The sequence below is a fragment of the Penicillium griseofulvum genome (genome assembly GCF_001561935.1).
Source record: "Penicillium griseofulvum strain PG3 chromosome Unknown contig_91, whole genome shotgun sequence".
Taxonomy (NCBI): Eukaryota; Fungi; Ascomycota; class Eurotiomycetes; order Eurotiales; family Aspergillaceae; genus Penicillium; species Penicillium griseofulvum.
The window spans coordinates 467,109-492,121 of record NW_024467450.1 but is presented as its reverse complement, the minus strand read 5'-3'; the positions used below and the strand labels follow the sequence as shown (position 1 = coordinate 492,121).

General features: G+C 49.8%; 4 protein-coding genes across 4 annotated transcripts; 3 read left to right on the top strand and 1 right to left on the bottom strand.

Annotated features, from left to right (window-relative positions):
• Positions 1-1,618: 1,618 nt before the first annotated feature.
• On the top strand, positions 1,619-4,536 carry PGRI_064900 (putative alpha-1,6-mannosyltransferase subunit; the record flags this gene model as incomplete). The annotated part of the gene is made up of 6 exons (XM_040794204.1): positions 1,619-2,095; positions 2,161-2,515; positions 2,576-2,734; positions 3,400-3,711; positions 3,789-4,222; positions 4,306-4,536. 6 exons carry the CDS (start codon positions 1,619-1,621, stop codon positions 4,534-4,536), a joined length of 1,968 nt encoding a protein of 655 aa, XP_040649454.1.
• Positions 4,537-4,995: 459 nt separating this feature from the next.
• PGRI_064890 (trans-2-enoyl-CoA reductase (NADPH) TSC13) lies at positions 4,996-6,128 on the bottom strand (the record flags this gene model as incomplete). Its single annotated transcript, XM_040794203.1, has 3 exons — positions 4,996-5,678; positions 5,785-6,000; positions 6,089-6,128. 3 exons carry the CDS (start codon positions 6,126-6,128, stop codon positions 4,996-4,998), a joined length of 939 nt encoding a protein of 312 aa, XP_040649453.1.
• A 1,606-nt stretch (positions 6,129-7,734) lies between these two features.
• Positions 7,735-11,316, top strand: PGRI_064880 (peroxidase/cytochrome P450 family protein; the record flags this gene model as incomplete). Its single annotated transcript, XM_040794202.1, has 7 exons — positions 7,735-7,986; positions 8,039-8,136; positions 8,208-8,256; positions 8,306-8,498; positions 8,564-10,742; positions 10,798-10,924; positions 10,990-11,316. 7 exons carry the CDS (start codon positions 7,735-7,737, stop codon positions 11,314-11,316), a joined length of 3,225 nt encoding a protein of 1,074 aa, XP_040649452.1.
• An 805-nt stretch (positions 11,317-12,121) lies between these two features.
• tom1 (E3 ubiquitin-protein ligase TOM1) lies at positions 12,122-24,504 on the top strand (the record flags this gene model as incomplete). The annotated part of the gene is made up of 3 exons (XM_040794201.1): positions 12,122-12,169; positions 12,231-24,348; positions 24,410-24,504. 3 exons carry the CDS (start codon positions 12,122-12,124, stop codon positions 24,502-24,504), a joined length of 12,261 nt encoding a protein of 4,086 aa, XP_040649451.1.
• Between the last annotated feature and the right edge of the window lie 509 nt (positions 24,505-25,013).

Genomic DNA, 25,013 nt, shown 5'->3' with positions numbered 1-25,013 from the left:
CAGAAGCAGATATGCCTGGGCATGTAGAACAGAGTCGGGCTGCGCAAAAACGTGGGTAAGATATTGCATGGCAGTGTTATACAAAGACTAAGCTGTTAGCTTTCCCTTTTGTCGTAGATGTAGTATTCAAAAATCGCTTACTTGAGAAGTAGCAATGTCATCGACCGAGACTCGGGGTGTTAAAAGTAGGGCAACAGCATGCACCTGAAATGTATAGAAAGTCAGTGTCAATTCGAAATAACCAGTGTTTTATGCATACCATGGTCACAAAATAATCCTTCCATAGAGACTGGTGATGTCTGGCCCTATCCATCTGCGAATGAGCCTTCCATGATTCATACCAACCGAGGAAAGTAGCGAGATGGAGAAATGGATATCGTGGATTAACTCGTTCCAGGTATATTTGCACCAAGCGATCAGATACCTCATTTGACAGCCGAGGGACATGATCTGCCTGTGATACCTGATTTGTGGACTGTGAGAAAACGTGGGCATTTCGGCTTTCAGCCTGTGCTTGAGATAATCCAGAGGAATTGGTGCTTGTGAGAGTAGCTAGAATGCCAATCAACAGGCTGGAGTGTCCACATTGGCCATGAAGATCTGGCAAGCCCTCCACTGCACGGGGGAGTGGCAAGGCTAATGATGGGGAACTAGCCGGGTATTGCAGAGGAGCAGAGGATTGTTCTGTCTGTGCATCTGAAAAAGCTCTGGTTTGGGGTACATTGCGAGGGTATGGTGGCCTTGACGCAAGATAAGTCTGAGAAAAATGGTCCGCTTCATTGCCTCTTTGATGCGGAGATTCCTGCCTAGCTGTCTTCCGGCTGGGATCCCCTAGTCCCTCCTGCGGAATTTGAGACTCGAGGTCTACAATTCTTTCTTCGAGGGCTCGGGTGTATCTATAAAAGCAGTTAGTATGGTACTTGTGACGGTTGACTCGACCTACTCGGTACTGACACGGGCCTTTCGGCTCACCGGCTCACTTGAGATACATTCTATAGGCAATTAGACAAAATTAACTTTTTATCGGTGCCATTATATATTTGCCTTCATTCGCTGCTGTGCAATTATCACATGGTCTGCTTCCTGTACACTGCCTTTGGTTGGTCTTTCTGCAATTCAACGCTGTGATAGAGTACACTCACCTTTTGCTTCCGTAATCGGCACCGCCGACAAGCCAGTGATCTCTGTCTCTTTCTAAGTGGGGGTAGGCTATTCCTTTCCATTCGGACTCGGCATTTGGTGGCTCACTGGATGTTTCGGACTGAGATGTCCGATGAGTTCCATTTTCGGCGTCATTGATCCACGTGACTAAGTATTCACCAGAACTTTGGAAGGATAAAGACTGAAAGACTTAGTTATTTTGTCTTGAACTTCATTTAAGTGCTTATATCAAGTGTGCTTTTAGATATAATAGACCAATAAGATCCAAGGCTAAGTCAATCTATTGGTGAAATTGCCATGCAGCCTCATCGGTATGTCAAAGTCCGACGGACATTACAGCCTCCGAAAAGAGTCCGAACTGAGTGCTTTAGATGCTCAGAGGGGTAACTATTTATTCTGACTCATTCCAACCTTCGCTTTGGAAATATCCCACTACAACAAAGAAAGCTACAATATAATGCCTCAGAAAATCACTGTTGCTGTGGCGCAAGCCCGCACTCTCTCTACACTTGAGTTGACTCTTGCTGCTCTCAAGCAAACCACTCAACATGCAGCTTCAAAGGGTGTCCATCTTCTGCTCTTTCCAGAAGCTTACCTAGGTGGTTATCCTCGCACCTGTGACTTTGGAACTGTTTTTGGGGCGCGTGAACCATATGGCCGAGATCAATTTCTTGAATACTTCCGTGCTGCGGTCGATCTAGGCGATACACCCGCTGGAGGGGGAGATGACTGGGTCAAGCGCAAGCTCCCAGTAGCTCAAGGTCGAGACCACCGTGGTGATGGGACAAGAGAGTTCCTTGAGCGGCTGTCCCGAGAAACGGGTGTCTTTATTGCAACTGGGTTAATTGAAAAAGCCGGGGGGAGCTTGTACTGCTCCGCGCTGTATGTTGACCCACTGCGGGGTGTTCTGGGGAAAAGACGAAAGGTCATGCCTGTAAGTACATGGTCATTTATTTTTTGCTGCAAACCGTAGCGGATTTGACTTAGCGTCGAATGCAGCGGGATTGGATCAATGCTGACCTGAAATTGTTGAAAAAGACTGGCTCAGAACGCCTTGTATGGGCCCAGGGCTCTCCTTCTACCCTCAAAGCTATCACTACGGAGCTCAATGGAGTCAAGCTTACTATTGCCGCCGCTATCTGCTGGGAAAGCTTCATGCCTTTACTTCGTCAAAGTCTTTACTCGCAAAATGTGAACATCTACCTCGCACCCACAGCTGACAGCCGTGACACTTGGTTGCCTCTCATGCGCACTATTGGCGGCGAAGGTCGCACTTTCGTGCTATCTTGCAACCAGTGCGTGCGCTACAATGAACTACCGTCCTGGATAACTGAGCAGAGTAAGACTACAGAAGGTACGTCGTATATGGCCACCCTCGGCTTGGTTACATGTTCAAATGACTCATCATTCTTAGAAACTCCAGACCGCTATATCTCGCGTGGTGGCTCCTGCATAGTCGGACCTTTTGGTGAAGTTGTGGCTGAGCCTATCTGGGAAGTCTCTACTGATGATGCAGCTGATGGCTCAAGCATCGAAAATGGGCTTGTGATCTCTGATATCGACTTAGAGGACTGTGAGCGAGGTCGACTTGATATGGATGTTGCAGGAAGTTATTCAAGAGATGCATTCCGATTGACGGTTGATGGGTTGGACTTGAACCCTCCTCCATTCTAGAGAGCAAGTAAAAAGCAATGCGATGATAGTAACCCTCATAATATTGCGAAGACATTCGAATATATTTGCAATGCATCTCAATACAAATATAAAAATTTAACATATATTTTCATTCATCCTACCTAAACATCAATGTTTGAAAGAATAAAGGTCAAAAGTGTGAGAGAAGGGCGACATAAGCTGGTGTGTTCAGCCCTGGAGTTATGCTAGGGCTGATCTATAAAATATATCAGCCAACATCATTTTCCTTATCTTCGTTTTTTTTTTCACAATTATTGTGCAATAAAATTATTATATTATTGAACCAATTAAGAGAGAATATATATCTTATACCTTACTAATTCCAATCCAAATATACATTTATGGATGTAAATTCCCACTGGATGCGGTTTGTCCAAGCCCTGGAATGTAAAAGGTGGGCCGGATTCGGACGCCACACATCTCGGGATCTTCGCACCCGCGTCGATCTTCAAGTCTCTTACTTCTAGCCTTCAACTCTTCGACTTTGCCCTTATTATGATCTGATTCAAACAGAATTACTGTCCCTTGTATAACATCACATAGGGACACATACACCCGCCTTCATGCAGTTCGCGTTACCTCCGCGGCGGAGCCCGCATACTGTACCTTTCTCCCGTTCCCCTCGAATGTCATCCTACCGCAGGAAACAACTAAAGTCGATCGCCGTCCTAGCATTCGCAATATCATCCCTTATTTATCTCATCCACTACCTTTACTCCTCATCTTCTACATCTATTGTGGCCCCGGTGGGGACTTCTGGTGTGGTAATCGTCACACTGCTAGACCGTCAACGGTTCAGCGAGAGCTATCTCAAAAAGATTATTGCAAACCGGGAGGACTATGCCAAGCGTCATGGTAAGAAAACCCTATATGAAATAGTGTGGAGGGGGCTTCCTTCCCAGTGGACTTGATCTAACCTTCACGGGTGACAGGCTACACCAACTTCTTCGCAAGTGTGTCGGATTATGACGATGCCGTTGGCGACGCCCCAATGACCTGGGCTGTTGCACCGGCCACCCGCCATGCCATGGCTACGCATCCTCGCTCGGCATATTTCTTCCATCTCGCCACTAATGCTTTGATCATGAACCCTACCAAACCCCTCAAGTCTCACATTCTGGAGAAGGGCCGTCTTGAAGACTTGATGATGAGGGATGTGCCCATTGTGCCGCCCGATAGTATAATAAGAACGTTCGCCAATCAGAAGGAAGCGGACGTGGAACTTATCCTCACTCAAGACAGCGAAGATTTGAACCCCGGGAGCTTCATTTTGAAGAATGGCGAGTTCGCCCGTTTCTTCCTGGACGTCTGGTTTGATCCGCTTTTCCGCAACTACAACTTTGCTAAGGCGGAAACCCATGGACTGGTAAGATAGATCCTTTATTCTATTACTCTATCTTTATGTAGATAGAGCTTCGAGAGTCTTGATACTGACAGAAATTTTGTTAGGATCACATCATGCAGTGGCACCCAACTGTCCTTGCTCGAACTGCCTTGGTCCCCCAGCGCATTCTGAGCTCATATAGCAGTGACTCGCCGGGTGCTGCTTTAGATGGGACCTATAAGGATGGTGACTTCGTGATCCAATTTCATGGGTGCGATGATACAAAGGGCCGGGACTGTGCCCGGGAACTAGAGTCATACTATAAGCTATGGGAGAAGAAGGCACAGAGTGATTAGACCGCATGAGGCTGAAGAACCTTGTTTTTGAGGTGACTTGCATTTAGAAGTTCACTGTTTCCACGTGAGGGAATGGCGTTTTGCTTGGGATTGTTCTTCTGTTTATGCGTACATTCTTAGGGTTGGTCGGAGTGTGGAGACTTCAACATATGGCGTATTCTTGCTTTCAAATTGGCGTGCATACATAGCTGCAAAAGGAACACGATACTCATTCATTTTTTCTATGTCCAATACCAAAATAATACATCGCCTCATGATATCAGTAATTAGCGCACACTATCACGACAACTAGGGTTGATCGATAAGCTGCTTGGGGCTCCTTTCGAGCTCCCAACAAAGGCAATTTGTTGCCTTGCAATAGTTTTCTTCCTCTTCTCCACTCATTCAATCACTCAGCCCATTGGCATAGCAGATGAGATTGCCAAATACCAGCCTGGACTTGACCATTCTGCCAACTTCTTAGGCAAGGCCAGGGAAGATGACAGAGCGCTTCTTCTTGTACTTGTCACCGAACTCCTTGCGGTAGCGCTTCTCTTTCTTCCAAGCCCAGCTCCACATCTGCAACCCACCAACAGCAACGAAGAGCAACACACTCCAGTTCAACTGGCTGACAAGGAAAATACCCAACCAAGCCAGGATCTCAAAGAAGTAGTTAGGGCAGGTAACGGCACTGAAGCCGAATCCAGACGGAATGCCTCGCTCAGTAGTACCAGGTCGACGAAGATTACGCAGGATGTAGTGCGCATTTAGGTTCGCCAGCTCACCGAAGACAAAGAGCGCAAGTCCGGCGTACACAAGAGCCTGGTTGGGGGTGCTGGTGGCGGCTTTCGCGTCCGGGCGGAACACCCAGTAGGCGATGTTGAAACCAGCCAGAATCCAGTAGTGGGCGCTGTTCTTGACGATGTTGCGGGCGGGCATGGTGGCGCTGCTGAAACGGTGCACAAAGATTGTCTCGAACTCGCGCTTCAGGAAGTGCACGGTCAGGAGCGCGCAGACTAGGAGCTGGAGGTCTGAGGGCACGGGGAGGGGCTTGTCGAAGGTGAAGTACAGGAAGGGTCGGAGTGGGAAGAGGAAGAGCGCGGGGATCAGGAGTGGACCGAGGTATTCGATAATGAAGACGGTACGCCAGGCGATTTGGGGGCCTGTTGGGTTGAAGAACTATATGTTAATTTCTGTGGTTCGATAGGCAGACTGCGCATCCTAGGGGTTGGATTCGCATGGCTTATGGTATTGAGTATAGACACGCACCGAGATCCTTGACGTAGATAACGCTTGAGTTGCGCATGCCGGTGTCCTCAATGGTCGTGTTGATCGAGTTCGGCACCACGCTGTGGTCACTACCCTTGGTGATTCTCATCCGGTGGGTTGAGCAGCCGGATACTGCGGACAGCGCAGTGTGCAATTCTTCAGTGGAGGCATTGAGAGGAATCTCAATTTCCTTGGGGAGCTTCCGGATGGGCTTGCCTGCTTTTTGATTAGCGATGCGATGCTTTCAGGCTACTCTCGCTGTCTTGTTGAGAGCTTTGGGCAAACGATAGCTATGTATGCATACCCCTTGGCTGAACGACGAGCGTGATTTTCTCAGCCGCCATGATTATGATAACTTAGCTCAAGTAGAGATAATGCTGCAATGATGGAGCTTATTTGAAATCAAGAGAACTTGAAATTGCGACTCACTAAAAACAGTGCAGTCCCAACAATCTACAATTGGGGCCTCGGTTGACGTCACGTGTTGACACCTAAGGCCAAATATCCAAAATCCAATGTTTGGAATGTTTGGGCTTTCCTGGGATGGCCTTCCAAGGCTCCCTTGGCAGCTGAGAACAAGGGTATGTCGCTTTCACTGTGTTTTCTTATTTTTTTTATGAGAATCATACAATCTTTGCATCTTGGCAATTGAGCGTGTGGCTATGTCTGTCGCTCCGGATGATTTTGGTCTTCCTCACATCACCTTAGAAATTGGACTGGCCTGTCCGCCAATGGCATATTCTGCTCAATGCGGTATCTCGGCCACCTTGAATGCCATTGTCTACTGGGACAAAACAAAGGTTATATACCCTCCCCAGTCATCTGGGCTGTCAGCTGGAACGACCCGTCCCCGAAGCTAAAGTGAGACGCATTACAGTGGGGCACAAAAACTGCAAGGCAGTGCTGGGGTTTGTGGAAGCTGAGAGAAACAAGCTACTATAATATTTAATGGCAACGTCAAATCAGAATCGAATGATATCGCCCCGTCTTGCCCTGGTGGTCTCAGCTCCATCTTGCATTAGTCTGGCCAAACGGCATTGCCAATCAACGCCTCAACCGGGACAAACCTAAGAAGTCCATTTGGAGTCTCTAGGTACCTGCCATTGTTACATTTATTTCTCAGTAAGAAAATAATATCTTGCAGAGCCTGAGTTGCAGATCCTCGGACCCATTTGGCCGTTGTCATTGCCCCATTTAGGCCACATCTGTCCAAACTACGGAGTGCTAAAGTAAGCTATTGCATGTGCTAATATAGCTCGTGTCTATTAGTTTAGCTAGGCATTCGTATTCCGGATCATCCGTCACGGTTCATCCAATAAGTGGTTAGACAAAAATCCCATAAGACTTGACAGGGGGAGAATCATGCACGAATCAGAGATATTTGATTGTTCATAGCAGTGCCCAGGTGGGGCATTCTTCCTCTCCCACCTTGCACTAAGTAATTGTCAATGGAGGCGCGGCTGAATCTCCTAGGATGTGCGCATTCAGCCGTACGCTTTGCTCGGCTGATGGGTCTCGGCTTACTCCGTGATTCCCATTATAATAATATCCTATCCCATTTCCGCCGAACTGGTCGCCTGATGGTTCACTTCTTCTTTTCTTAAATACCTGTGATTGTCTCTTTTACTGCATCTCTATATACATACATGCTTGCGACTCTGAGTTGCTAAGTTGTCCACCTTACATAGTATTATCTCGATACTTTACCCTGACTAATTGTCTTGACATATACGGTAAGCTACTAATCGATACATTATAATTCTTCTTCTTCTTCTTTTTCTTGTTCGACTTCTACCTTGAACCATTTGGCCCCGGCTCAGGGTTTTCGTAAACCCCTTAGTCGCAAAATACCACCCCGCTGTTATCTTATGGCACTGAGACTAACAGATCACAGTTCACACCTAAATTTCTTATATACTATTCCATTGTATTATATCATCTCCATCCACCATGGCTGAGGACGAGTCCAATTCCAGCAGCATGATTGCTCAGATCGAGAAAGTTGTGACTGCAGCCTTGCGGCCCTTGCCCACCGAAACTGGCGATGGTAGCTATGTACAAAAGCCAACTGTGACGGGCCTTGCTAAGGACCTGCTCAATTTTGACCTGGAAGATGCCAAAACTTTGGCGGAGGTTGTCAAAAGTGCCGTGACTGGTGAGGCAGTTAATGACAGAGACTATGTCATGGAGCGCGTGGTTCAGGTTTGTGTTTCCGCGAGGAATTGGCTCTATTCCCGCTCTAACTTCTCTACAGCTTGCTGCTGGCTTGCCTTCGACATCTCGAAATGGCAAGCAGGTGACCAATACCTTCCTAGGCCAATTGTGGGGGGATTTGGAGCACCCGCCTGCCTCGTGAGTCATGCAATGCGCTATTCCAAGGCTAATTTGTATGCGAAATGTCCAACAACTGACTGGTGATGTAGCTATCTTGGACGCGATGCCGCATACCGGAAGGCTGATGGATCGGGAAACGTAGGAATTGTCCCCCTGTTGGTTGAAGATCTCTGCTAAACAGCCATAGAACCCTTACTGGCCCCAAATTGGTGCTGCTAACACTCCATATGCACGGTCCGTTCGACCTAAGACTATGCAGCCTGCTGCTCTTCCAGAGCCAGAGGCTCTTTTCGATAGTCTCTTGGCCCGGAAGGATTTCAAGGAACACCCAAACAAGATTTCTAGCGTGCTATTTTATCTTGCCTCTATTATCATTCACGGTAGGCTGGCTGATTTGACATCTGCGATGAGAGACAGCAGTATCACTGAGACTAACATTTCTCAGACTTGTTCCAGACGGATCCTAGGGACCATACAAAATCTTTGACCTCCTCATACTTGGACTTGTCTCCGCTTTATGGTAACAACCAGAAAGAACAGGATACAATCAGAACATTCAAGGATGGAAAGTTGAAGCCTGACAGCTTCTCCACCAAGCGGGTTTTGGGATTCCCCCCGGGCGTTGGTGTCCTTCTCATCATGTTCAATCGTTTCCACAACTCGGTTGTCACCCAACTGGCAGCTATCAATGAAGGTGGCCGTTTCACAAAGCCGGATGAGTCAAATGCTCAAGCTTATGCCACATGGGATAACGATCTCTTCCAAACCGCAAGACTGGTTACTTGTGGTCTTTATGTTAACATCATTCTGAAGGATTATGTTCGAACTATTCTCAACGTCAACCGAACTGACAGTGTGTGGAGTTTGGATCCCCGTGCGGAGATGAAGGATAGCTTGCTTGGCGAGGCAGCTGCCCAGGCTACCGGAAACCAAGTATCTGCCGAGTTCAATCTTGTTTATCGCTGGCATTCTTGTGTCTCGGCTCGGGACGACGAATGGTCGAAGGATCTGTATAAAGAACTATTTGATGGGCAGGACCCGAAGCAGATTAGCATGCAGCAATTTACGGGTGGTCTTCGCCAATGGGAATCAAAACTCCCAGCAGATCCCCAAGAACGCCCTTTCGCCAAATTGCAACGACAAGCAGATGGGAAATTTGACGATAATGATTTGGTCAAGATCTTCGAAGAGAGTGTTGAGGATCCTGCCGGAGCGTTCGGTGCTTTGAATGTGCCAGAAGTCTTCAGAAGCATCGAGGTTCTTGGCATCAAGCAGGCACGCTCTTGGAATTTGGCAACTTTGAATGAATTCCGTCAGTACTTTGGTTTGGCTTCTTATCAAACCTTTGAAGAGATCAACCCAGACCCATACATCGCGGATCAGCTTAAGCATTTTTATGACCACCCCGATCTTGTTGAGTTGTACCCTGGCCTCGTTGTCGAAGAGGCCAAGCAGGCTATGACACCGGGTAGCGGTCTATGTACCAATTTCACGACTTCTAGGGCCATTCTCTCTGATGCAGTTGCCTTGGTTCGTGGCGATCGTTTCTATACCGTTGACTTCACACCGAAGCACCTCACAAACTGGGCATTCAATGAGATCAGCAATGATGTCTCTGTTGACGGCGGTCATGTCTTCTACAAATTGGTCAACAAGGCCTTCCCCAATCATTTCCGCCGCGGCTCGGTTTACGCACACTTCCCGATGGTTGTCCCTGATGAGAACAAGAAGATTTTGACCAGCCTTGGTAAGGTAAATACCTATAGCTTTGATCGACCACTTTATAAAGCCCCGGCCCTCTTTATCAACTCCCACTCTGCTTGCACGAAAATCTTGAAAGACCAAGAAGGATTCAAGGTAGTATGGGGTGACAAGATCCAATTTTTGATGGAGAATAGTGGTCGCCCTTATGGCCGAGACTTCGCCTTGTCGGGTGATCTCCCCGCCAACGCAGCTTCTCGAAAGATGATCGGTAGTGCTCTGCACCGTGAGAAGTGGGAATCAGAAGTGAAGGCCTTCTACGAGGACATTACTCTGAAACTCCTTGAACGAAACTCATACAAGGTTGCTGGCGTCAACCAGGTCGACATCGTTCGTGATGTTGCAATTCTCGCCCAAGTTCACTTCTGTGCCAACGTCTTCTCCCTGTCTCTCAAGACAGAGTCAAACCCAAGAGGCGTGTTCAGCGAGCAGGAGTTGTACCAGATTCTGGCCGTGATTTTCGCAAGTATCTTCTACGATGTTGACCCGTCCAAGTCTTTCCCACTTTGCCAGACAGCTCGCAATGTTGCACAGCAGCTGGGTGAGTTGACGCTAGCCAACGTCGAACTCGTTGCTAAGACTGGGTTCATTTCCAACTTGGTCAATCGTCTGCACCGCCATGATATTTTGAGTGAATATGGTGTCCACATGATTCAGCGCTTGCTCGACAGCGAGTTACCGGTTAAGGACGTTGTGTGGTCGCACATTCTTCCCACGGCCGGTGCATTGGTTGCCAATCAAGGCCAACTTTTCTCCCAATGTATTGACTACTACCTCTCCGAAGAAGCGGCGGAGCATCTGGTTGAGATCCAGCGCCTGTCTAGAGAGGACACCCCGGAGGCCGACGAGCTCCTTGTGCGATAGTAAGTTTCTTCATACCACAATTAGGATCTAAGAGGCTATACTTACTGTATATAGCTTCATGGAAGGAGCGAGACTCCGATGCTCGGTGGCATTGCCACGACATGTCACTAAGCCAACGGTGGTCGAAGATAACGGCGAGAAGGTCACTTTGGAAGCTGGCCAGGAGATCATTTGCAACTTGGTAAGTCTTTTGGTCTCCTTTTTACCTTTAGACATTCGGATATTAACAGTCTGTGCGAAATACAGGTTGTTGCAGGCCGCGACCCTGTTGCGTTCCCCGATCCCGACAAGGTCCGTCTTGACCGTGACATGAGCCTGTACACTCACTTTGGCTTCGGTCCTCACGAATGCCTGGGCGTCAAAATGTGCCCTCTTGCACTTTCTACTATGCTCAAGGTTCTTGGGCGACTGGATAATGTCCGTCGCGCTCCCGGACCCCAAGGTCATCTGAAGAGGCTCAATGGACTGGGAGGAATCGCCATGTATATGGATGCCAAGCACAGTAGCTTCTCTCCGTTCCCAATGACCATGAAAATCCAATGGGACGGAGATCTGCCTGCCAGGAAGGAGTAAAGACCGTATATCCGAGAACTGGAAAGCACGTGAGTTTTGTTTGAGAGATCTCTACAATGTTCATGGCAGATTGTTTGTATAGGGTTTGTTCATCTGCTTTTCTCAGAGGTGGTTCACCGATCAATAAAATTGAAGCTGGCTTTTAATCTGAAGTCCCACATTTTTCAAAAATAGTTGAGAGACTATAGACAAATAGATTCTATTATATTTTTCTCTTCATGTAAGATAAAATTCAACAATTGCATCATAAAGACTGGAAGTTGGAAGTTGGAAAGACAGAGAGATGCCTGAGGCTCAGCGGGGGGAAATCAGCGGCTCCGCCCTTCTACCTTCTGCCGGCACCAGCTTCTCTTCACGTTGTTCGTCGTCCTTTCCCTCTTCTCTTCTATCAACCAACCCTTTTCTGTCATCCTTTCCTTTTGACATACTTAATACCTCCACGTCAAATCTTAAGGGATAACGACCTGCACCCGTTTTCCCTTATTTGACCGACTTCCGATATCTCATCTCTCTCAGCTCTCGGAGTTGAAGCTTCTTACTCAAGTTCCTTCATTGAATGGTAAATTACGATTTAGCATCTCTTTGACTTGCTTTTTACTGACAGTGAAACATTGCTCAGGTGTTCGTCACGTTGAGTCGATTCGATTTTCGTTGAGCCAGCAAAGCAGCACCAAAAACGTCATAAGGCATCTTCGCGCTTTCTCCGCGACATCGGTCTTTAACGACCTTTTCCACTCTCTCTAGGAGACGACCCTCCTGGAATCCCTCAACTCCCTCATGTTTGACTGGTCAACTGATCGGTATCATGGGGAGAATTAAGAAGGTAGCTAGCCAAAAGCATGAGGCTACAATCGTAAGTTACTCCCCGACGGCCTGATGTGCAACCCAACTAAAAAATTTTCCTTTCATCACAGTCACCTTTTTTGCAAGAATTCATAGCGCGTGCCATAAGTCTTCCCGTTCCAGAGCTCCCGTCCCTTCTCAACACATTCCCTAAGCTATGGCCGTTCCCACGCGGTGATCTCTACCATTGGATCCATGTCCTGGACCGATTTGATGAGATTCTGGCCTCAACCGTGGAGAAATACTTCCTGAATACTGGCCCTCAGACCCAGCTGTTTACACGAAGTGTTTTGGAGGAATCATACTCTGCCGATGAGAGCAAGAAACCCGCAGAGGGGGTTGATGCTAAACTGAATGCCCTGGGATACGGACCTGATGGAGATAGAGAGCTAGTGGAAGCAGTTCTTGATTTCTCTCGCCTGTTGCTCGAGAAATGTGGTAATCGCAGCCTGTACAGCAGCAGCGATCGCCTGGGTGACCTGTTGAATACGACCTCACTCTCTCTCCTACAATCTACATTGCGGCTGTCTCTTTGCTTAGCTCAACGGTATCACTCTCGCCAGCGTGGCACCCACCAGCAGTCCGTATTGCAGTCGCACTATGCTCTTGACCTCGAAAAGTTGCAGAAGATCGCAGCACCTTTCCCGCGTCCAGTCATCGCCAGTAAAACGCCGTTTGCCGCATCTCCCGCCGTTTTAACCAAGGGGAAGGAACATGCAGCTCAGACCAAAATCAACGCCAATGAACTGGTTTCCCTCGTGCGTGATAGCGATGGCTGGGAGGAATGGGGAGATGTTCGAGTTCTCTACTATCCCTCGGGCTCTGAACAGGCCAGAACGACCTCCGAATTTGGCCAGATAGAGCAGGGCTCCCACATTCCAACTACGCCGACCCCATTGCGACGCAGTGCAACACACCCCGCTTCTCATTCCAATATGGGCTCGAATGGAGATGAATCACCAGCCGCCGCCGGTGGGAAGGCAGAAGAGGCCACGCGAGCGGGCAAAGTCCTAGAGCTTCCCTATTCAAAAGTTTCAACCGCAAAAGTGGAAGACCTTCTTGCGGTCAACTTGCCTCATCTGCCCCTCGAATCAAAATATGAGCTGCTTCAAAAGCTCCGAGTCGCCAAGGCCTTGACAGAGTCGCGTGCCACACGAGAACAGATCCTTTCCATCAAGGCACTGGCAGTGACCAACCTGGCCCATGTCCAGCCAGAGAGTACCTTCCAATCGAAGGTTCTTCAATCTGATCTGGAACAACCGAAGCGTCTGCAGCTTGCTTACCAGCTTGCTGAATTGGTTCATCTCGGCGCCAGTGGTGACCTCGAGGTCTCCCGGTCTGTCCAAACTTTGGCCATCCAGGCGCTGGATGCGTTGGCAAAACACAAGGCTCGTGCTGTTGATGTCTGTGCAGCTTTGAGTGTCAATGTCAACCACGGAATCCTGATGTTCTTGACCCGTAAAATGGTCAATGAACTCGGCCCTGAGAACAACGATCCGGATGATGCCTCTTACGATGAGTGGCGAGATGCTTTGCTTGCACTCCTTCGAACCCTCCCAAGCTCGAGCACACGAACACCGGAGACCCTGGTTGCAGCAGGTCTGATCCCTATGTTTGTTGATATTTTGAATCTGCGAACTGAAAAATCCCGCCGAGTCTACTCCAGAATTATGGAGTTCCTTGACACATTTGTGCACGCTGTCCGGGATGCACTGGGTACACTGACAACCGCAAGGGGCTTTGACGCCATGTCTGATTTGATTGACCACGAAACCAAGACCGCGTTTGAGAAGGTCAATCGCGGGGATGGATTCCCTGCCCAATACAGGAATCCTTCAGTTGACTATCAAATTCCTTACTTCCAGCAGCAAACTCTGCGCTGGATGTTCCGTTTCGTGAACCATATCATGCAGCACAATGGTGGAGGCTTCGACCGTGTTCTGCGAAACTTGATCGATTCGCCTCAGCTGTTGACTTCTCTTCGCCTTGTGTTCGAAAATGCTCGTGTGTTTGGTTCGCATGTTTGGAGCAATGCTGTCAACATTCTCAGCAGCTTTATTCACAACGAGCCTACTAGTTATGCTGTCATCGCCGAGGCTGGCCTCAGCAAGAGCCTTCTTGCGGCAGTGATGGGCCGTGAACTTCAGGTCCTGGAGAAGCCGGCGGTCATTGAGCCCGAAGACCACGAGAACGAGGCCGAGACTGAGGCTGAACCCGCAACTCAGCCGCCCAGCGCTGAGGCCGCTACCCAGTCCGAGGAAAAGCAGAAAGATCGCGAGTATGTTATCGTCAGACCCCAGAACACACTTCTTGCACCTGGTATAATGCCCGCGGCGGATGCTCTTGCTTGTATCCCTGGCGCATTTGGAGCCATCTGCTTGAACTCCTCCGGTTTGGACCTCTTCCAGTCCTCCGATGCACTCGAAAGCTTTTTCGAGATCTTTGAGAACCCTGAGCATGTCAAGTGCCTGAAGGATGACCCAGAACTGGTTCGTTCATTGGGAACCACATTTGATGAGCTTGTTCGACACCACCCGGCGTTGAAGACCTCTATTATGTCTGCCGTCCTCGTAATGGCTGCTCGTGTTAACATGCTGGGACGAGTCAAGGCATGGGAGCTAGGTATGGGCACAAAGATGTGGACTCAAGACGCCGACGGCAAAACAACTCTTTCGGGGGACATCTTTTCATTGTTCCGAGAAATCGGCACAGCCGTTGATGCATCTTTAGACGATCCAGCCTCGTTTGGTGCTCCCCAGCTCAACGTGAACACTCTCCCTAACGGCGCTAAGCTTGTCATTGGGCATCTCGATCATGTGCTGCCATCGCCTGGCCCCGATTTCGAGCCTAAAGATAAGGATGATCATGGTCTCTCAGCTACGGACTACCTGTTCCCAGCTTTGCGATTCTTAGGTGCTTTCTTTGAAAATCAGACGAACTGCACATCCTTCATCCTGGCCGGCGGCACAGAGTTCTTGTTGGATCTGGCGACACTCCAAAGCTTAGCATTTGATTTCCACAGCACCAACGCCAACCAAGAGATTACCGTGCTTGTTCATATGCTCGCAGAAACAAAGCCTCACCTTGTGCTCCCGTCTCTCGTTCGACGCGCACAGGCAGCAGTGGACAATCTGTCGGCCTTTTGGACTGCGCCTACTGGATCGGGATTCTTCACAGAATTGATTAAGCCAGCAGACTCGAAAAAGCCGGCTCTTGAGCCTACTCCTGCTGCTAAATCTGGCACATTCTTCGTGAGGCACTTGAATGCCGTGCTCCTCCTCACCGACGTCCTTCGCGAAGTTTTCGCGTCGCCGCTGTACCAAACTCGACCTGGTCAGTCTACCTCCATTTTTGGCCAAGCCAACCTTGCGGATCACTACTGTTCCCTGATCTCGTCATTGAGTAACCTTCTTGCTTCTTGCGTGTGGGAAGGAATCTTGCTAGAGAAGAACATCCCCGAGAAATGGCTGAAAGCCACACAGGCCTCTGCTGAAAAGTCTGGAAAGTCAAAGGCTGCTACGGTTACCGGGAACACCCAAGAGCCTTCAGCAATGCCTGGCGCCGAACCTCAGCGGGAGGGCACTGGTGCTCCAGCGACTGCTCCGGGTCAAGCCGGCCAGGGACTAAAAGAAGAGGACACTGAAGTTGATGAACAATGCCCTGCTTTCAAGAATGCACGTACGCTTCGCTACCTTCTAAGCGCTCTGCCAACCTCGATTACAGGCTTCTTGCACAACCTCGGCCTCGGTATCATCGGCAAGAGACGCACAGATCCACTCCAGAAACAGAAAGCGAATGCTATTCTGGTATCAGATGCCATTGCTGAAGGTGTTCTTCGCCAACTGCAGTTCAACCCTGCCAATTCCAGTGACAGCCCCAAGCACCGGTTCGCGTATCTCATTGTCATTCTTTCCCATTTCTCGCACCTTCTCTATGAAGTCTCAGCGGAGCGTCCCAGTCCGAACTACTTGACTTCGGTCCTCGTTTCGTTCAATAAAAACAAAGGCCTTAAAGTGTTGAAAGACATTTGTGATGTCTTCTTGGCCGACATCAAGTCTCTTCCATCTGCGGAGTCCATTCCCGACCAGGACAAAGAGCTTGCTGACCGGCTTGCATCCGGGTATGGTGGAATCAAGATCATTCTTGGGTTATTCGCAGATCTCACTGCTGGGAAATTTATTGTGGATTCCAGCCAGACACAAGCCTTGACTTCTCACCCTGAACGGGACCGAGACCGCCCCGATTACTTCCAGCCAGGCCAACTCTTGGTGGAACTTCGCATGGAGATTTTGCCCATGGCCAAAGACATGTGGAACTCGGACTTTGCGACCCAGTCATCGAGTCCGATTGTCCGATTGTTAATAGATATCATGCGGAGCTCCTTGGATGGTGAATATGAGGCTGGCGCGGCTCGCAAAGCAGATACTCCGCCCATGTTGGTTGAGATGCCCAAGAAACCATTCGTCGTTCACAAGGAACGAGCAACTGCCCTGCTTGAAAAAGGGTACATGGATGTTGATCTCAATAAAGAAGCCCTTTATCGTTGCAACAATATGTTGGTAGCGGCTGAAGAATACTGCAAGGCGCAGCAGTGGCTACGAGCCCCTCCCAGAGTCCCCCCAGGTCCCGGTGATGTCAAAACTGGAGTACCAGAGTCTGCTTCTGGCATCGACTCCCTCGATGACCCTGGTATTGGAGATGTCCAACCTTTCCATGGCGCGAGTGCACTCTTGGACCACCGTGGTGCAGCACTCCAATTGCTTCTAGCTCAAGCTACCGGACGACCCGTACCTGACACAATACAGCGTCCTCCTGTTCTCGGGGGGGATATGGACTCTGACATGCCCGATGGGTTCGCTAGAGCTCTGGACGATGTTCTCAACGACAACGATGAGATGGATAGCGATGATCAAGGCGAGTCATCGAATCAGCGTCGGCCTGAGAGTCGTAATATCGGGGCAAGCTCTTCCGAACCTACCGGGGCATCCCAGGGAGAACCGGTAAGACGTCGCCATATGGTCACGATCGAAGACCTGGATGCAGAGAGGCAAAACATTCGGTCAAATCTGATCGATCGGGCCCTGGACATTCTAAACGAACACCATGACGTCTCTTTCGAGTTGTCTGACTTGATCACATCCGCCATCAAGAAGCACAGCGAGCCTGTCAACTTCCGTCGAGACATTGGAGAGACCCTCGTTCAATCCCTAGTCTCCCTGCAGATGGAGAACTTCCAAACAGCGGGCAAAAAGATTGCGGCCTATGCACACATTCTTGCTTTGACCCTTCAAGACGGTGACATGTACCGCGCCACTCTTGAAGAGCTCAAAGATTGTTTCTCGACTTTCCTTGGATTTATCAAGCTTCCAACGCCCGAGAAGGCTGACCAAGAAACCTTCCCTTGGGTGGGACATGTCCTGCTCATTCTCGAGAAGTTGCTGTCTGATGATTGTCAGCCTCCCAAGATTGACTGGGAGTTGCCAAGTATTGATGATCCCAACCCCGGTGGCGATGAACCAGCCCGTCTTAATGATCCCCTTGTGTCGCTCGAGGAGAAGACTCAGCTATTTGAAGGTCTTGTTGAGATCCTACCGCGAGTGGGCAAAGATGATACACTGGCGCTCTCCATATGCCGTGTTCTTGTCATTCTCACCCGCGAGCGTAGCATTGCCGCCCGCTTTGGTGAAAAGCGGAACCTTCAGCGTTTGTTTGTGATGGTTAAGCAGCTTTCCAGTGCCACAAATGATAAACTTCAAAGCGCCTTCATGCTTATTCTTCGTCACATCGTCGAGGACGAAGCTACTATCCGGCAGATCATGAGGAGTGAAATTGTTGCCGCCTTTGAGTCCAAGACTGCCCGTCAGATTGACACGAACGGCTATGTACGGCAGCTGTATCACCTCGTGCTGAGAGCTCCTGATATCTTTGTGGAGGTTACAAATGAAAAGTTGCGGTTGCTCCGTTATGACAACCATCAGCGTCCACAGGTTCTTGGGTTGAAGTCCGACAAAGATCGGCAACCAAAGCGAGGAAGGCCCACTGGCCTCCTTGAAGAGCAGAAGCCAGAATCATCTGCAGCAGCCGAAGCTCCTACCCCCGAAGACACGGACAAGGGCAAGGAGGACAAGGGCAAGGAGGACAAGGGCAAGGCCCAAATTAAGGGTGCCGAACTCAAGGCCCCAATTGTGGAGAATCCGGATGGTGTTATTCATTACCTGCTTTCGGAACTTCTATCATACAAGGATGTGGACGACAAAGAAACAGGTCCTGAATTCCCAGAGCAGGCGGGTGACCAATCTGATACTCAAACTGATGTTGAGATGGCGGTGGACGAGGCAACGCCTTCAATCTCGAGCACTGCCGAGGGGCATGCATCTCGTGGTTACAAGAAGGGAGAGAAGCCCCAATTCAAGGCAGATGATCATCCAATTTACATCTACCGCTGCTTGCTCCTTCAGTGCTTGACAGAACTTCTTTCCTCTTACAACCGGACCAAGGTCGAGTTCATCAACTTTTCTCGCAAGGCTGATCCTCTGGCCACTACGCCCTCCAAACCACGCTCTGGCGTTCTAAACTATTTGTTGAACGTGCTTGTTCCCCTCGGCACTATGGATCATGATGAGTCTTTGACATTCAAAAAGCGCAGCATCACTTCCACATGGACCATGCAAGTTCTTGTTGCGCTTTGCACCAAGACCGGCGAATTTGGCGGTGTTGGTCGGCGTCGTACTGACCCAAAGTATGAGGAGGATGAGCCTGAGCTTGCTTTTGTCCGCCGTTTTGTGCTGGAGCATGCTCTCCGGTCCTACAAAGATGCTATGGCCTCTACCGAGTCCTTAGACGTGAAGTATTCCAAACTCATGTCTCTTGCTGATCTCTTCGATAAAATGCTCAGCGGCTACTCCTTCACCAACGATGCGGGCTTCCCAACATCAACCAGGCAGCTCGCGAAGACCATGTTCGAAAAGAATTTTATCCCCGCTCTCACTTCTTCAGTCGCCGATGTCGATTTGAATTTCCCATCCTCCAGGCGTGTCATCAAGTATATTCTCCGTCCATTGAATAAACTTACACAGACTGCCGTACTTCTGAGCGAGAACTCGGACATCAATATCCAAGGAGATAACGAGGATGATGAGATCTCGTCGGCAACTTCCGTTTCTGACATGGAAGATGAACGCGAAGAAACACCTGACCTCTTCCGTCACTCTACGCTTGGCATGCTAGAGCCTCGTCACGACGAGGAAGAGAGTAGTACCGAAGAATCGGAGGGTGAGGACGATGAGATGTACGATGATGAATACGACGAGGAAATGGACTATGATGAAGACGTCGCTGAAGATGATGGTGAAGTCGTCAGCGACGAAGACGACGATGGCATGGGTCCTATCGAAGGTCTCTCTGGTGATGCAGTCGAAGTCATCCTCGACGAAGATGATGACGAAGACGAGGATGACGACGATGATGATCACGACCATTTGGACATGCATGATGACATGTATGACGGAGAAATCGGTGGTGACCGAGACAACGAGAGCCTCGAAGATGGCGAAGAGGACGAATGGGAAAGCGAAGAAATGACCGAAGACGAAGAGGAGGTCGAGATGATGAACCAATTCGAAGATGAAATGGCCGACATCAGACAATCCACCCGACACCAAGGTGAGGATCAACATCTTGGTGACCTATTCCGTGCCCTAAATGGTACAGGCGTTGATGATCTCCATGGAGATGCCCTAGGTGGTGACATTCATGAAGAAATCCTTGATGACCTCGATGAAGATGGTTCGTCCCTCCTTAGACTACTACTAAGGCTGCCAGTGCCTCTACTAGAACTAGCCTTGCTAACATTCGGTTCAGTTGAAGATGAAGATGAAATGGATGAACTTGACGAGGACATGGATGATTTCGATGAGGAGCAAGGATCTTATGGTGATATGGAAGGTGAATACCACTATCCTAACGATTTTCTCACATCATTACTGACTCGTCTAGAAGACGATGATCTTCTTGAACCATGGGGATGGGAAGGCGATGAGCCTCCAATGGCCCGAGGAAACCCCCGATCCCGTTTCCACGGAGCCCCACCAGCCTGGACTACCGTCTCTAGCATTCCGCATGGCCAATCTGGTCTTGTTCCCATCCAGCCTTACCACCGTGTCCACCGAACCCAAATCCCGTCCCGTGGCAACGACGATGGCACTAATCCTCTTCTTGTCCGGACTGACCGCCCAGATCCTGCTGTCCCACCTCGTGGTGCTGCTTCTGATCCTTTCGCCGATTGGGGTCAGTCTATGGACCCTGCAGGTGGCCGGGTTGTTGCCATGGATAGCCCCATCAGCTTTATGAATGCCATTATGCAAGCCATCGGGGGACAGACAGCGCCAGGTTTCGGCGTTGTAACTCGTCCTGATGGTATTCATGTTCATGTCGACCGACGGGCAGTCTTGCCTGGTCGTATCCAGGATATGCTTGGAATTCCTCGTGGAGCAGGTCCTCCAACTCGCACTCGCGGCGACGACCCTCACACTGCCGTCAAGTTTGGTCTTGGTACCACCAGAAACCGCTGGCAAGAAGAGGCCCGTATTATCTTCAGCAGCCAGTACGTTGAGCGGACCCAGCGCGTCATCAACTCCATTCTGAAGCTCTTGGTTCCCCCTGCCATCGAGGAGGAGAAGCAGCGCCAGAAGCTCGTGGAAGAGGAACGCAAACGCCTTCAAGCCGAAAGGGCTGAGAAGGAACGCCAAGATCGCATTGCCGCGGAAGAAAAACAGCGCGAGCTTAAGCAAAAGGAGGGGGAAGAGAACGCCCGACTACAGGCAGAGAAAGAACAACAGGAAGCCGAGCGCCAAGCTGCTGGGGTCGATGAGCCTATGGAAGATGTCCAAGAAACCGACACTACTGTTGAGACCGCTGGCCCATCTACTCAACCGGATGCCCAGCCCGCTGAACCTACTCGTCGAGTCTACACGAACATCAGGGGCCGCCAAGTTGACATCACTGGTCTGGAGATTGATTCGGAATATCTAGAGGCTCTGCCTGAGGAACTTCGTGAGGAAGTCATCATGCAGCAGCTTGCTGAGCATCGGTCCCAGGCTGCCGCCGCGGGTGAGGAGGATACCGAGATAAACCAAGAATTCCTCGAGGCCTTGCCTGCCGAAATCCGCGAAGAATTGCTGCAACAAGAATTGGCCGATCGACGCCGGCGAGAGCGTGAGACCGCGCGACGACAGGCGGCAGCCACTGCTGGTACTGCTAGCGCTACAGTTTCTGGCACTCATCCGGCAGAAGAAATGGATGCTGTCAGCTTCCTTGCCACACTCGATCCCTCTTTGCGCCAGGCTGTTCTAGCCGACCAGCCCGAGGATGTTCTCGCAACTTTGGGCCCGGAGTACTTGACCGAAGCCCGTGGTATGGGCGGTAGCGGCCGACGGATGGCACAGTTCGGTGACATGAGTGCCATTGATCACCGACAGAGAACCGAGCCTGCTGCTGGCCAAGAGCCGAAGAAAGAGCAGAGACGTCAAATTGTTCAAATGCTTGACAAGGCTGGTGTTGCAACCCTTCTACGCCTGATGTTCATGCCTCTGCAGGGCAACGCTCGCCACCAATTGAATGATATTCTTCACAATGTTTGTGAGAACCGCCAGAACCGGAGTGAGGTGATTAGCGTTCTTCTTTCGATCTTGCAGGATGGCAGCGTCGATTCCACTGCCATTGAACGCAGCTTTTCTCATCTTTCTTTGCGTGCAAAGGCACCAGGAGCACAAAAGACCCCACAGTCTAAGCGAAACCTCGCTATCCAGACTGCTTCGAGCGTGAGCAGCGAAGTGACTCCAATCATGGTTATCCAACAATGCATCGCTGCGCTGTCTTTCCTTTCGCAGTACAACCCTCACATTGCTTGGTTCTTCCTGACGGAGCATGATTCTGCCTCAACTGGTAAACTCAAGTCATTGCGCAAGGGCAAAGGCAAAGAAAACCGAGCTAACAAGTTCGCTCTGAATGCACTACTTTCTCTCCTGGATCGCAAGTTGATAATGGAAAGCCCTAATTGCATGGAGCAACTATCTAGCCTCCTTAGCAGCATCACACAGCCATTGACTGTTCTCCTTCGTCGCGAGAAGGAGCGACAGGAAGATGGCAAGGGCAAGAAGCCCGAGAGGCCTCAAATCGAAGCTTCTGCCGATCAACCTGCTGAGGCTGCCGATTCCAACATGGACACATCCATGACCGATGCTCCACTTCCCACTGTGGAAACCCCTGGAGCCCCTGACCAAGAGGCCGCAGAAGATGAAGAGGCTACTTCAGCTGAAGCCAAGAAATCCGAAGATTCCAAGGAGCCCGCCGAGGACGAGAAGCGCAAGAAGCGAACCATCGAGCCTCCTGTCGTTCCGGATCACAACCTCCGACTTGTTGTTCAAATCCTTGCGGCTCGTGAGTGCAATGGCAAGATCTTCCGCGATACACTTTCCACCATCAACAATCTTTCTGCTGTTCCTGGAGCTAGAGACGTGATCGGCAATGAATTGGTTGCTCAAGCGCAGGCTCTTAGTGATACCATCCTGGCTGATTTGGGGGATCTTCTCCCTCATATCCACCAGGCCAAGACTGGCACTGATATGCAAGGTCTAGCTCTAGCCAAGTTCTCCCCAGCTAGCTCCGACCAGGCGAAATTGCTACGTATCCTGACCGCACTTGATTATCTGTTTGATCAAGCACGAGCGGACAAGTCCAAGGATGTTGAGGCCGGGTCCGCTCCCAAGGAGGACGTGCTCAAGAAACTGTATGAAAGCGCCACCTTCGGCCCGCTTTGGACCAAACTGAGTGACTGCTTGACTGTCATTCGGCAGAAGGAAAATATGCTGAACGTGGCTACTATTCTCCTCCCTCTCATTGAGGCATTGATGGTCGTCTGTAAGAACACCACGCTGAAGGACCAGCCGCTGTCTCGCGGCAGCCGCGAATTGTCAGTCAACAGCGCCCAAACTGATGCTGGTCTCAGCATGGAGAATATCTTTTTCAAGTTCACCGAAGAACATCGCAAGATTCTCAATGAGCTCGTCCGCCAGAACCCTCGCCTGATGAGCGGCACATTCTCCCTATTGGTCAAGAACCCCAAGGTCCTGGAATTCGACAACAAGCGCAACTACTTTACTCGACGTGTCCACTCCCGCGGTGCCGAACCTCGCCACCCGCATCCCCCTCTTCAGCTCTCTGTGCGCAGAGCAGAGGTTTTCCTTGACTCTTTCAAGTCTTTGTACTTCAAGAGCGCAGATGAGTTGAAATATGGCAAATTGAATGTACGATTCCATGGCGAAGAGGGTGTCGATGCTGGTGGTGTCACCAGGGAATGGTTCCAGGTTCTTGCCCGTGGCATGTTCAACCCCAACTACGCCTTGTTCATCCCTGTCGCCGCTGATCGGACCACCTTCCACCCCAATCGTCTGAGTGGGGTCAACTCAGAGCATCTCATGTTCTTCAAATTCATCGGGCGGATCATCGGTAAGGCCTTGTACGAAGGCCGTGTCCTCGACTGCCACTTCAGCCGAGCAGTCTACAAGAATATCCTCGGACGAGCCGTATCTATCAAGGATATGGAAACACTCGACTTGGACTACTACAAATCACTTCTGTGGATGCTAGAGAATGACATTACCGATATCATCACCGAGACCTTTTCTATTGAAACCGATGACTTTGGCGAGAAGCAGGTCATCGACCTGAAGCCCGGTGGTCATGACATTCCCGTTACACAGGAGAACAAAGAGGAGTACGTTCAGCGCGTGGTCGAATACCGACTCGTCGAGTCGGTTCGCGAGCAACTAGACAACTTCCTCAAGGGTTTCCACGAAATCATTCCTCCCGAGTTGATCTCCATTTTCAACGAACAAGAGCTGGAACTTTTGATTTCTGGTCTTCCTGAGATCGATGTGGACGAGTGGAAGAACAATACTGAGTATCACAACTACTCCGCATCCTCCTCCCAGATCCAGTGGTTCTGGCGTGCTGTCCGCTCATTCGACAAAGAGGAGCGTGCCAAGCTTTTGCAGTTCGTCACTGGAACCAGTAAAGTTCCTCTCAATGGCTTCAAGGAGCTTGAGGGTATGAACGGTGTGAGCAAGTTCAACATTCATCGCGACTATGGCCATAAGGATCGCCTTCCCAGCTCGCATACCTGTTTCAACCGTAAGTTTTTCCCCCACATTTCTTGGCTGCATTAGCGCAATTTACTAACTATTTTTAACAGAGCTTGATCTTCCTGAGTATAAAAGTTACGAAGATCTCCGTCAACGCCTTTACACGGCCGTCACGGCTGGCAGTGAGTACTTCGGGTTTGCCTAGACGTCATATTCTACGGCGCGGGAATGGTTTCATCAAGCCAAAGCATTGTATGGCGTTTCTCTCTCGATTTTTACGGGATTTTTCTTTTATCGGGGACGAATGAGGAAAGTATGAAAGGCTGGCAAAGGCCAGCGAGAAGTTTCTTTATGAGAAGACGAAAAACTGAGGCACCTGGTAAGGGATTCGGTTGAAGTGCAGGTCAACTGTGTTCTTTCCAGAGCCCTCTTTATGTACTTAGATTGCTGCATTTATTTCTTTTCCTTCAAATTCGCATATAGATCTCCTTACTAGTTCGTAGAACTCCATACTCCGCAGGTTATGGGGGCAAGGTGAAGGGGCTTATATCATCAGGCGGTGAGTCCCGTCACGGGACTACATCGAAAAAAAAAGGCATGCGGGGCCGCGGAGGAAAACGATTTTTTGAGCCGAACACGGTTATCTTGGAGAAGAGTGTGTTTTGGACTCCTTTAAATTGAAACTCTCTCTTTTTACTATTTCACAACCCCTTA